Consider the following 13500-nt stretch of genomic DNA (forward strand, 5'->3'; position numbering starts at 1 on the left):
CAGTCTGTGGCAGGAGCTCCGCAATCTGTGGCTGGTCAAGGTGTAAGGGCTGAGGTTGGTCCTGCTCACAGTCATTTTCCACATGATAGACAGGAGTCAATATGATATCAAACTCCAGTCGTTGTAGCTGTGCTTCCTCCTGACTGGTCCTGTTCCTTCTCTGTCTGACTCTGTGTGGGTTCTGGGTCCTCCTGCCCCAGACTGGGGCTCCACCTCTGGCTCTGCTCCTTCAAGTCCAGGAGAACGTCTTCAGAGACGGAGACCGTGAGCTGCTGCTGGGGGTAACTTCTCTGGTTGGATCACCGCGTTATTACTCCGTAGGCGACTGTTCTCCTGTCTCAAACGGATGATCTCTTCCTGGTACTCTAGTATCGTTTTTTCCACGGCCCCAAAAATCTCCATAGCAGCTGCTGTTAGCCCCTCGGTGAGGAATACATTCAACCACTGTAGTTTGGGCATTTCGGGGGCAACAAACGTAGGACAGTTAGTTTTATCCATTTGGATACGTTTTACTTTCTTTGCTAAAATGTTTAACCAAAAGTTCACCAAACCTTTCTGCTCTAATTTGGCTGAATTTATTGATAAAAACGCTGAGTGTGGGATTTCGGCTTCCTTTTCAGAATCACGTCACTTCCTGTATTCAGGACTTTCAAAATAAAAGTCCTCATTTGGCAGCATGCAAGATGGTAATAGAATCTACTGCTATTGCGATATAGATGGGGATTATTTTTTCCATAGATTTATTTAATTTCCAAATAAATCCCCGAACCACAGTAAAAAGACAAGATGACGTGTCAGTTTTATATTCAGCAGAATATCCAAAAGTTGTTAAAATCAATTCACATTTTATTGATCACATACCCATATGTAGCAGATGTTATTGCTTGTGTATGAATGGAGAAACGATAGCTAAGAGATTAATATCAGAGCACCATTTCTCTTCCCTACCCCTCCCCTCCATTTCTTTAACCTCAAATTTATATAGGACTGGATAGGCCAAGAGTTATGTTCACCAGAAAGCACTGAACTCAATGCAAGCAACCCCCAAACCAGAAAACCATCATAAAATAAATGAAACACCACCACAAACGAGAAATTAAAACCAAATATGACTTCTGTATATCATTTATCTAATCTTTGAAGTGATGCAAATAGTTTCCACCTGTGATTTGGCATTGACTTCAACTGGGTCGTGTTCATTAGTGCACACCGTAGCGAAACGTTTCACAATGGAAAACGTTTTGCAACGGAAACAAGAGTTTATTGGACAAATTCAGGTAGGTCCCGCCCCGTTTGGTTCCTAGTAATGGTGTGTTCAAGACAACTTGGAAACTTGTAGAAAGATGAGGCCTGAGTTTCCCACTCGAAAAGTATCAGAATCAGTCAACCAATAAGAAGCTCTACGCAAATAACCTACGTTAATTTTAACTCGAGGTTCAAAGTTTCCGACCTGTCATGAAAGCACCATTAACACACCCCTGGCTGTTACACATCAGAAGGACCAGGTGTTTTACCACATGGCTGGACCAGCTCCCTTACGACGCCAGGACAGCGGAGTCACTCACCACCTTCCGGAGACACTTGAAACCCCACCTCTTTAAGGAATACCTGGGATAGGATAAAGTAATTATTCTACCCCCCCCAAAAAAAAAAAAACATATTGTAAAGTGGTTATCCCACTGGCTATAAGGTGAATGCACCAATTTGTAAGTCGCTCTGGATAAGAGCGTCTGCTAAATGACGTAAATGTAAAATGTATCCACTAAGCGTCTCAGTGCTGATCTAGGATTAGTTTCGCCTTTTAGATAATAATGAATATGATTATAATGGACAGATCCTAGATCAGCACTCCTACTATGAGATGTTTTCTGGAGACAGGCCCAGAAGAAGAAAAAAAACTCCAGGCCCTACACATCAACATTTTTTAAATTTTTTAGTCATTTAGCAGATGCTCTTATCCAGGGCGACTTACAGTTATTGAGTGCATAAATTTTTTTTTCTTCATAATGGCCCCCCGTGGGAATCGACCCTGGCGTTGCAAGCGCCATGCTCTACCAACTGAGAACAAGACTAGGAGCTTGATGAAAAATGATATTTAAAAAAAAAAAACTTGACATGACTTCTGTTAGACAAAGAGAGTCCCTTTTCTAACAGTCTGTTGATAAAACATTCTAGTTCAGGGGGAAAAAACATGACAAAGATCACCAGGAAAGAGTCCCATTATTAACCACAACGAAAGACAAATAAAGATTGCGCTGTACTGGATAGTACTGTTACAACAAGAGCTTTTCCTCCTTCCTGTATACCAACTAGAAAGCTCCACATGTAACTGAACTTTTTTCGGTGAATCTCCCATTGACTTCAATCTTTCCCTCCTGTCAGTAAATCAGGATCTCCAATTGACTTCAAAGCTAACTTGTTATGCAAAAAACCAAGAGAAATGAGTCCATCCATTACATCAGTCCCAGTGGAGCTAGTCCAGGAAGACTCCCCCAGTCAGTCAGGTAGGAGGGTGTAGTGGTGAAACCCCAATAAAACCAGTCAGCCAGTCCAGCACAGCAGCAATGGAGGACAATGGTGAGAGAGTATGGATGAACATGTGTGTGCCTTTCAATATGTGCATGTTCTAGTGTCTCTGTATCCTGCTGATGGATAAAGTTTCTCACATCCAGCTGGGTGTGTACTGCTCTATGTATGAATGGATGTCTATGTCCCTGTCTGTCCATGTCTCAGGCCACAGTCTGTCTGTCCTCTGTGGGGGTCTGTTGGGGGTCTGTGGGGGTGCTGGGGGTCCCGATCTCTTCCTCCTCTAATCCTCCACTCTTTCCTTCCTCTATCCCTCTGTTCCCCTCCTCCTCCTCCTCTTCTGCCTTCTGTTTCTCTGCCTTAGTCTTGAACCTCAGCCCGTGACCTGTGAACCAGACGAGAGGAAATAAATTATATATCTGAGAAAGACAGCTGTGTGTGTGCGTGTGTGTTGACTCACTTGGACAGTCTGCCACCTCCTTGTAGGCCTTCTTCTTACAGCAGCCTCGACACAGGTTGAATACACACTTATTACCCTACAGAGAGAGAGAGGGGTTAGGGACCTGGAGGCTTAATCTGTGTTGGGGAATCCGGCGAGCGACGCCCTTTCATCCTACACGTGGTAATGAGTAACAGTGTGAAGAGGTTGTCACTCCACTCACCTTTGGATTTCCACACTGCTCACACTTGATGTACTTTACTGCAGAGAAAACAGGGGTAAAACAGAGGTTATCAACTATACTGTTTGTGTAGAGCGAGGCTCTGTAGATTCTGTAGCATTAGACTATGGAGAGAGAGAGAGCGTAGGTGACACTGCAGTACGACAGGGAAAAATAACTCACTAGGTGACACTGCAGTACGACAGAGAAAAATAACTCACTAGGTGACACTGCAGTACGACAGGGGAAAATAACTCACTAGGTGACACTGCAGTACTACAGAGAAAAATAACTCACTAGGTGACACTGCAGTACGACAGGGGAAAATAACTCACTAGGTGACACTGCAGTACGACAGGGAAAAATAACTCACTAGGTGACACTGCAGTACGACAGGGAAAAATAACTCACTAGGTGACACTGCAGTACGACAGGGAAAAATAACTCACTAGGTGACACTGCAGTACGACAGGGAAAAATAACTCACTAGGTGACACTGCAGTACGACAGGGAAAAATAACTCACTAGGTGACACTGCAGTACGACAGGGAAAAATAACTCACTAGGTGACACTGCAGTACTAAAGAGAAAAATAACTCACGTTTCTGCTCGGGACAGAAGTTCTTGTGGGGGTTTCTGGCTTTCTTCTTCTGTTTGTTTTTGGAGAGGGCATCGCTCGCACCGTCCGAGTCCTCTTGTGATAACGCCCTCTTGTGACACACTGCCTTCACCTCCACACCGCCACACCCCGTACCGTTACCGTTAGCAACCGGATCCTTCGGCCTGGGAGGAACAATGTTCATCGTCACGTCAACATGTTATGGTTTCGATGCGTGTGGACTGATGACTTTGATCGTATAATGTACACAGAACTCCAGCTAAGATTCTCAACAGGAAATGGTCACTCACACTGGTCTGACGTACGGCTGGCAGATCCAATGAGGGAACGGCAGCCCAACCCCCTGCCCCGCCTCCTCTCCTCCATTGGTTATTTCCTCCTGCAGAGGTCAAACAAATGAATAAGGAACCAGTGTCATCTAGCTGTGTTGGGAGGGGGAGAAGAGGGGGAGGAATTGGTAAGGAAGAGAAACTAAAAAGGAGAAACATTTTGGGAAGGAGAGGAAAGGTGAAAAACAGAATGATCACTTTACCTGGCAGCGTAGTTAACCCTAGGTACCTGGCAGTGTAGCTAACCCTAACCCTTGGTACCTGGCAGTGTAGCTAACCCTAACCCTTGGTACCTGGCAGTGTAGCTAACCCTAACCCTTGGTACCTGGCAGTGTAGCTAACCCTAACTCTTGGTACCTGACAGTGTTGTTAACCCTATCCCTTGGTACCTGGCAGTGTAGTTAACCCTAACCCTTGGTACCTGGCAGTGTGGCTGACCCTAACCCTTGGTACCTGGCAGTGTAGTTAACCCTAACCCTTGGTACCTGGCAGTGTAGTTAACCCTAACTCTTGGTACCTGGCAGTGTAGTTAACCCTATCCCTTGGTACCTGGCAGTGTAGTTAACCCTAACCCTTGGTACCTGGCAGTGTAGTTAACCCTAACCCTTGGTACCTGGCAGTGTAGCTAACCCTAACCCTTGGTACCTGGCAGTATAGCTAACCCTAACTCTTGGTACCTGACAGTGTTGTTAACCCTATCCCTTGGTACCTGGCAGTGTAGTTAACCCTAACCCTTGGTACCTGGCAGTGTGGCTGACCCTAACCCTTGGTACCTGGCAGTGTAGTTAACCCTAACCCTTGGTACCTGGCAGTGTAGTTAACCCTAACTCTTGGTACCTGGCAGTGTAGTTAACCCTATCCCTTGGTACCTGGCAGTGTAGTTAACCCTAACCCTTGGTACCTGGCAGTGTAGTTAACCCTAACCCTTGGTACCTGACAGTGTAGTTAACCCTTGGTACCTGGCAGTGTAGTTAACCCTAACCCTTGGTACCTGACAGTGTAGTTAACCCTAACTATTGGTACCTGGCAGTGTAGTTAACCCTATCCCTTGGTACCTGGCAGTGTAGTTAACCCTATCCCTTGGTACCTGGCAGTGTAGTTAACCCTAACCCTTGGTACTTGGCAGTGTGGCTAACCCTAACCCTTGGTACCTGGCAGTGTGGCTAACCCTAACCCTTGGTACCTGGCAGTGTAGTTAACCCTAACCCTTGGTACCTGGCTGTGTAGTTAACCCTATCACTTGGTACCTGGCAGTGTAGTTAACCCTATCCATTGGTACCTGGCAGTGTAGCTAACCCTAACCCTTGGTACCTGGCAGTGTAGTTAACCCTATCCATTGGTACCTGGCAGTGTAGCTAACCCTATCCCTTGGTACCTGGCAGTGTAGCTAACCCTAACCCTTGGTTCCTGGCAGTGTAGTTAACCCTAACCCTTGGTACCTGGCAGTGTAGCTAACCCTTGGTACCTGGCAGCGTAGTTAACCCTAACCCTTGGTACCTGGCATTGTAGTTAACCCTAGGTACCTGGCAGTGTAGTTAACCCTAACCCTTGGTACCTGGCAGTGTAGCTAACCCTAACCCTTGGTACCTGGCAGTGTAGTTAAACTTAACCCTTGGTACCTGGCAGTGTAGCTAACCCTAACCCTTGGTACCTGGCAGTGTAGTTAACCCTAACCCTTGGTACTTGGCAGTGTAGTTAACCCTTGGTACCTGGCAGTGTAGTTAACCCTAACCCTTGGTACCTGGCAGTGTAGCTAACCCTTGGTACCTGGCAGTGTAGTTAACCCTAGGTACCTGGCAGTGTAGCTAACCCTAACCCTTGGTACCTGGCAGTGTAGCTAACCCTAACCCTTGGTACCTGGAAGTGTAGTTAACCCTAACCCTTGGTACCTGGCAGTGTAGCTAACCCTAACCCTTGGTACCTGGCAGTGTAGCTAATCATTGGAACCTGGCAGTGTAGCTAACCCTAACCCTTGGTACCTGGCAGTGTAGTTAACCCTAACCCTTGGTACCTGGCAGTGTAGCTAACCCTAACCCTTGGTACCTGGCAGTGTAGCTAACCCTAACCCTTGGTACCTGGCAGTGTAGCTAACCTTTGGTACCTGGCAGTGTAGCTAACCCTATCCCTTGGTACCTGGCAGTGTAGTTAACCCTAACCCTTGGTACCTGGCAGTGTAGTTAACCCTAACCCTTGGTACCTGGCAGCGTAGCTAACCCTAGGTACCTGGCAGTGTAGCTAACCCTAACCCATGATACCTGGCAGTGTAGTTAACCCTAACCCTTGGTACCTGGCAGCGTAGTTAACCCTAACCCTTGGTACCTGGCAGCGTAGTTAACCCTAGGTACCTGGCAGTGTAGTTAACCCTAGGTACCTGGCAGTGTAGCTAACCCTAACCCTTGGTACCTGGCAGCGTAGTTAACCCTAACCCTTGGTACCTGGCAGTGTAGTTAACCCTAACCCTTGGTACCTGGCAGTGTAGCTAACCCTAACCCTTGGTACCTGGCAGCGTAGTCTGAGTTGTCTGCTGATCTCTGTCAGCCCCTGCAGGTTCTTCACCTTAGCCAGCTCCTCTCTCAGGTCCTTGTGGATCTGCAGTCTGGAGAAACATTAACAAATAAACACACACAGATTGTTGGGGAAGTACTGAGTGTGTGTGTGTGTGTGTTACGTACGTGTGGTGCCAGAGCTTGAAGAGGTGTGCTCTGACATAGGACAGGGTACAGGGAGGGTATTGGTTGACCACCTCGAGATACTCCTCAGCCATCTCCCATACAGGAGGGCTACGACCCTCAAACAGAGCTGGGTTATGGAGGTTCCCCTCTGGAAACACACAGAGGAAGAGAGAGATAAACACACATTAGTAGGTGTTATGACTAATATGACTCTTGGGAGACTAATTACGCAAGGTGAGGCGCAGGTGTGTGAGTCTGTCGGTGTGTGTGTGTGTGTGAGTCTCTCGGTGTGTGTGTGAGTCTCTCGGTGTGTGTGTGTGTGTGAGTATCTCGGTGTGTGTGTGTGTGTGAGTCTCTCGGTGTGTGTGTGTGTGTGTGAGACTCTCGGTGTGTGTGTGTGTGTGAGTCTCTCGGTGTGTGTGTGTGTGTGAGTCTCTCGGTGTGTGTGTGTGTGTGAGTCTCTCGGTGTGTGTGTGTGTGAGTCTCTCGGTGTGTGTGTGTGTGAGTCTCTCGGTGTGTGTGTGTGAATCTCTCGGTGTGTGTGTGAGTCTCTCGGTGTGTGTGTGTGAATCTCTCGGTGTGTGTGTGAGTCTCTCGGTGTGTGTGTGTGTGTGAGTCTCTCGGTGTGTGTGTGTGTGTCTCGGTGTGTTTCTGTGTGTGTGTTTGAGAGAGTCTCTCGGTGTGTGTGTGTGTGTGAGTCTCTCAGTGTATGCGGGTGTGTGTGAGTCTCGGTGTGTGTGTGTCTCTCTCGGTGTGTGTGTGTGTGTGTGTGTGAGTGAGTCTCTCGGTGTGTGTGAGTCTCTCGGTGTGTGTGTGAGTCTCTCGGTGTGTATGTGTGTGTGAGTCTCTCAGTGTGTGTGTGTGTGTGTGTGTACCTGCACTCATCACCCCCTGTACTCCAGTCTCCTCTATACACTGCTCCACATCACTCAAGTGTTGGATGTTACCGTTAGCGAACACAGGGATGTTAACAGCGTTCCTATAGCAACAACACACCGAGAGAGAGAGAGAGAGAGAGAGAGGGAGAGAGCGACTGTTTAATAAACCCAGTACAGTCACATGATCAGCTCTCTGACAATAGAATAGAATACTGTACAGTAGAATATAATAGAATAAAATGTTTTCCTGTGAAGGAACTTCTTGTTTGGATTGGCTCAACAAACACAGGAGACCTACACAGCAGACCTACTAGACTACACAAACTTTCTACAACTACACAGCAGACCTACTAGACTACACAAACCGTCTCCAACTACACAGCAGACCTACTAGACTACACAAACCGTCTCCAACTACACAGCAGACCTACTAGACTACACAAACCGTCTCCAACTACACAGCAGACCTACTAGACTACACAAACCGTCTCCAACTACACAGCAGACCTACTAGACTACACAAACCGTCTCCAACTACACAGCAGACCTACTAGACTACACAAACCTTCTCCAACTACACAGCAGACCTACTAGACTACACAAACCGTCTCCAACTACACAGCAGACCAACTAGACTACACAAACCGTCTCCAACTACACAGCAGACCTACTAGACTACACAAACCGTCTCCAACTACACAGCAGACCTACTAGACTACACAAACCGTCTCCAACTACACAGCAGACCTACTAGACTACACAAACCGTCTCCAACTACACAGCAGACCTACTAGACTACACAAACCGTCTCCAACTACACAGCAGACCTACTAGACTACACAAACCGTCTCCAACTACACAGCAGACCTACTAGACTCACAAACGTTCTACAACTACACAGCAGACCTACTAGACTACACAAATGGTATCCAACTACACAGCAGACCTACTAGACTACACAAACTATATCCAACTACACAGCAGACCTACTAGACTACACAAACTGTCTCCAACTACACAGGAGACCTACTAGACTACACAAACTGCCTCCAACTGATAATCTCAATGTTTGTTGGAGAAACATAATATTGGTTATTCTCTGTAGTATTTATTTAACTGTGAGGGAACTGCAGTGTAGTCTGCTTACCGTACAGCCTTGATGTGTTCCCAGCTAGCGATGCCTGTCGCGGGTCCTTTCTGGTCCTTGGTCCGACCGTGAACAGTCAGCAGCTGAGACAGAGAGGTCTGAATGAGTGTCGCCTCATGTTTCATAGAAGATCTAAATAAAATATGAATGTGTGTGTGTGTGTAAGTATGTTTCTCACCTGGCAGCCTGCCTTCTCCAGCATCTGAGCGTACTGAACAGTCTTCTCCATCTTGTTAAACACACGGATCTTACAGGTGATGGGAACAGAGATCTTCTCATTGGCTAGCTTCACTAAGGAGAAACATAGAGAAAAGACTGGCTAGCTTCACTAAGGAGAAACATAGAGAAAAGACTGGCTATCTTCGCTAAGGCCAAACATTGAGACCAGGTGACGAGGGTAGGATCTGTGTCTGCACCACATACACTCACTACTGGTCTCCCCAGGGCTCTGTTCTAGGCCCTCTCCTCTTCTCTCTATACACCAAGTCACTCGGCTCCATCATATACTCTCATGGTCTCTCCTATCATTGCTATGTGGATGACCCTCAACTACTTTTCCCCTTCCCCCCTGCTGACACCCAGGTGGCGACACGCATCTATGCGTGCCTGGCAGATATCTCAGTTTGGATGTCGGCCATCCCCCTCAAGCTCAACCTCGACAAGACGGAGCTGCTCTTCCTCCCGGGAAAGGCCTGCCCACTCCAAGACCTCTCCATCACGGTTGACAACTCCACAGTGTCCCCCTCCCAGAGTGCAAAGAACCTTGGCATGACCCTGAACAACACCCTGTCGTTCTCGGCAAACATCAAAGCAGTGACTCTCTCCTGCAGGTTCATGCTCTACAACATCCGTAGAGTACGACCCTACCTCACACAGGAAGCGGCACAGGTCCTAATCCAGGCACTTGTCCTCTCCCGTCTGGACTACTGCAACTCGCTGTTGGCTGGGCTCCCCGCTTGTGCTGTCAAACCCCTGCAACTTCTCCAGAACTCGGCAGCCCACTCCCCACACACTCCAATGGCTTCCAGTCGAAGCTCGCATCATCTTCAATACCCTGGTATTTGTCTACGGAGCAGCAAGAGGAACTGCCCCTCCCTACCTTCAGGCTATGCTCAAACCCTACACCCCAACCTGAGTACTCTGTTCTGCCACCTATGGTCTCTTGGCCCTCCCACTCCGCAGCTCCCGCTCAGCCCAGTCCAAGCTCTTCTCTGTCCTGGCACCTCAATGGTGGAACAAGCTTCCCCCTGAAGCTAAGACAGCAGAGTCCCTGACCATCTTCCGAAAACATCTGAAAAGTTAAACCCCCCCAAAAAACGAACACTCACACTTAACACTTTTTTCTACTAATTATCTAGTAGAGTAAAGACTGAGTGCTTCTGATGTAAGGCACATTCCAGACAGGTAAAACATAATAAAACCATTTATCTTAGCTCTCTTTTCTTTCTAACTCTCCAACTCTCTCCCTCCTCTCTCACTCTCTCCCTCATCTCTCTCTCTCTCTCTCTTTCTCTCTCCGTGAAAACTCACCCATCTTCTCCAGCAGGTCCCACTCATCCTGTAGAAAGACTCCGTAGTGCCCTTCGGAGAAATAAGCCAGTTAGAAACAAGTTGACCTCATACATAGAGCACTTTTAGCCTAATTGAAAACCAATGTTTTTTAATCAGGGTCTCTCTCACACTCTCTCTGAGTGGGGCTTCAGGGTAGGTTAGTTAGTACCTCTCTTTGCGATCATCTGTGGGCATCCCAGGTTGAGGTCAATGGCATCACAGTAGTCCTGAACCAGTAGACATGCCTGGACAAACACCTCTGGGTCGTTGGCACAGAACTGAGACACACACATACAAAGAAAGCAGAGAAAGTGCATCACAAACACCTCTGAGTTACTGGCATAAAACTGAGTGACACTCCCTTCCTTTGTTAACATGTGTTTGTGTCTCTCTCTCTCTCTCTCACCTGTGTAATAAGCGGCCTGTCTTCGGGGCAGACTTCGCTGTACAGGTTATCTCTCCTGTAGTTGGCGTCACGTATGAACACCTGCGCATGCAGCATGGGCGTGTAGCACAGCTCAGCGCCGTGGCGACGGCTCAGTAGACGCCAGGCCAGTTCGCTCTGGTCCACCATGGGTGCAACGACGTAACGCGCTCCCCTCAGCGTGGTCTTCCAGAACTCAAAGCCTTGCAGCTTCACAGCCATCACTGCAGCCTCACAGCCTGACCTGACAGAGGGGAATGAGAGAAAACATACGTTGTTTTGAGCATAGGAGGACAATACAGTCAAAATATGAGGGTACTGGTCCTGGGTAGAACTACAGTAGGAAGGGGATTCCCCTTGGGCCAGGCAGGGTACTGGGTAGAACTACAGTAGGAAGGTGATTCCCCTTGGGCCAGGCAGGGTACTGGTCTTTGGGCCAGGCAGGGTACTGGTCCTGGGTAGAACTACAGTAGGAAGGTGATTCCCCTTGGGCCAATGAGCACCGAAATGGGCCATGGTCTTTCTTGGGTATGAACTAGCTAGCTAGATAGTATATCTGTAGGACTTATAGCTAGATAGTATATCTGTAGGACTTATAGCTAGATAGTATATCTGTAGGACTTATAGCTAGATAGTATATCTGTAGGACTTATAGCAAGATAGTATATCTGTAGGACTTATAGCAAGATATTATATCTGTAGGACTTATGGGACTGATTAAAACAATTATCTCTGGACAGTTTCATAGGGTAGTTATTGCATACGTTTAGTTGACATTGTGATATCTCTCATCCTCATTTCCCCGCAACAATGATGATATGGATGTGACGAGGACAATTTAATTCATGTTAATAAGGCCATTTCAAAAACATTTGACAAAGCAGCAGACGACCGAGATCCACCAATGTTAGCGATCGCGTGTCGACTCGTATAGCTAACGTTACCTATAGTAGTCAGAACTGGTGCACACATACTGTAGCTAGTTATACAGCCACTGGGTGCACATGACTATTGGTTAGCCAGCCAGCTAACGTTAGCGCAGTAGCTAGTAAAATGCCGGTGGATTTGATTTAAATAGAGTCCAAAACAAAACCATGTTGATGACACGCTAGTAAACACATCTAACATTTCATCAAAATGCTTGATAGAACAAAATAACATTTACCTGTATGAGAAACACGTTGAAAAATTTACTCCAGGCTGTTCTCAACAGTGGTTCAGGTGCCAAACCAGTGTAACAGTCAAATATGACCGAGGGGAAACGATAAGCGGCAATAGGTTCCGCCTGGTTACAGTAACTTTGCTTTTGAACATTGCTGAACACATATTTCATAGTTAGTTGTAATGATGTTAGTCCCAGGATTAGCTCCTCAAATATCATAGTAATTGTGTATCATGTGGATTGACAAACTCCTGTAAAACCACTAGAGGGTATCAAATACAAGAGCTCATGAAAGAACGGGGGGTGGATGGAGGAGAGGAGAGGAGGAGAGGAGGAGAGGAGGAGAGGAGAGGAGGAGAGGAGAGGAGAGGGGAGATATTTGAGCAGGAAATAATCTATGCCAGAAAAAACAAGGCAACAGTAAACATGTCGTCCCCCACGAATGATGCAGCACCTCCCTTGGGCCAATCAGTGTAATTCCGTAAATGACGGACCTCTATGGCAAGCCGCATCATTCACACACGTTTCGTCAAAATCGGTGCAGTGGTGTCTGAGATATTGCGTGTGACTAACGTACATACAGTTGATTACTATAGCGCCCCCCTTTTTTAAAAACTTTGCCAAAGGGTAAAGTCTACAAAACGCAGCCCACTCTGTTTGTTACAGATTTTAGTTTTGGAAAACTGTATGGAGATCAAATGTTTCATCGATGAGAAAATTAGCAGAATGTCGGCCAAAATCCATCTAGCTTCATCTTCTCCCACTGCCGGCCACTGGGCTTCCTCTCATCACACTATTTGGTAGTGAGTGGAAACGCCAACCGGATGCTTCACATTTATACATCCGGGGAAATATCTGGTTCATTGTTCTATCTGAGGCAAATTTGTTCCTTGTGAGGAGAGGTACCTATGTATCTAATTTCATGACTTTAGGTCAAACGGGGTGAGGGTCGTGACCTTTCAACGTTTGCATTTTCAATCGCTTGTTATAGCGCCACGATCTGCTGATACAAATTACTCCCATGAATGTGAACTTCTTCTGCAGATGTGCAACACCTCATGCATAAAATAGGTCACCTCTGAGTTGCTATTTGCCAGAATGGACCAAGTAAAAGGCAGAGGGCAAGGACAAAGGAGAGGTAGAGGGGCCCATACAGGAAGATAGTTCAGCTCTCAGTTAAAATGGAAAAAAGGTCAAATAAAGCCTTTCGTTTCTGGATATTCATGCTCTTGAGTGACATTCTTTCTGCATTGGTAATCTTTGGTGAAATAATTTAAGGAAAAAATAATACAGCTCATGCTGTGAGAACATGTTTTACTTGCCTTTTATGGTGCATACTATAATTATAGTATCAACAAATCTTTTTACTCTACTCTGTACTCCCCCTCCTCTCTCTTTTTACTCTACTCTGTACTCCCCCTCCTCTCTCTTTTTACTCTACTCTGTACTCCCCCTCCTCTCTCTTTTTACTCTACTCTGTACTCCCCCTCCTCTCTCTTTTTACTTTACTCTGTACTCCCCCTCCTCTCTCTT

General features: G+C 46.8%; 1 protein-coding gene across 4 annotated transcripts; it reads right to left on the bottom strand.

Moving 5' to 3' along the window:
- Positions 1-830: 830 nt before the first annotated feature.
- Positions 831-12044, bottom strand: LOC311144256 (tRNA-dihydrouridine(16/17) synthase [NAD(P)(+)]-like). 4 transcript variants are annotated; one of them, XM_084180268.1, is made up of 14 exons: positions 11971-12044; positions 10788-11049; positions 10551-10659; positions 10361-10411; positions 9009-9121; positions 8831-8913; positions 7681-7784; positions 6806-6953; positions 6633-6729; positions 4095-4183; positions 3787-3968; positions 3189-3226; positions 2987-3062; positions 831-2911 (listed from the first exon to the last, which is right to left on the bottom strand). In XM_084180268.1, exons 2-14 carry the CDS (start codon positions 11025-11027, stop codon positions 2730-2732), a joined length of 1512 nt encoding a protein of 503 aa, XP_084036394.1. In that variant the 5' UTR covers positions 11028-11049; positions 11971-12044; the 3' UTR covers positions 831-2729. The 4 variants fall into 4 exon arrangements, with proteins under 4 accessions (XP_084036394.1, XP_084036393.1, XP_084036392.1 ...); XM_084180267.1 differs by having other exon boundaries at positions 8831-8928; positions 11971-12039; XM_084180266.1 differs by having other exon boundaries at positions 837-3062; positions 11971-12039.
- Between the last annotated feature and the right edge of the window lie 1456 nt (positions 12045-13500).

Source organism: Coregonus lavaretus (genome assembly GCF_964263955.1).
Source record: "Coregonus lavaretus genome assembly, chromosome: 2".
Classification (NCBI taxonomy): Eukaryota; Metazoa; Chordata; class Actinopteri; order Salmoniformes; family Salmonidae; genus Coregonus; species Coregonus lavaretus.

Coding starts and splice junctions, on each gene's coding strand:
- LOC311144256 (XM_084180265.1), bottom strand. CDS start 11,027: ATGGCTGTGAAGCTGCAAGGCTTTGAGTTCTGGAAGACCACGCTGAGG. Junction 10,660..10,787: donor ACAGGCCGCTTATTACACAG/GTGAGAGAGAGA, acceptor TGTGTGTCTCAG/TTCTGTGCCAACGACCCAGA. Junction 7,785..8,830: donor GAACACATCAAGGCTGTACG/GTAAGCAGACTA, acceptor TTGTTGCTATAG/GAACGCTGTTAACATCCCTG.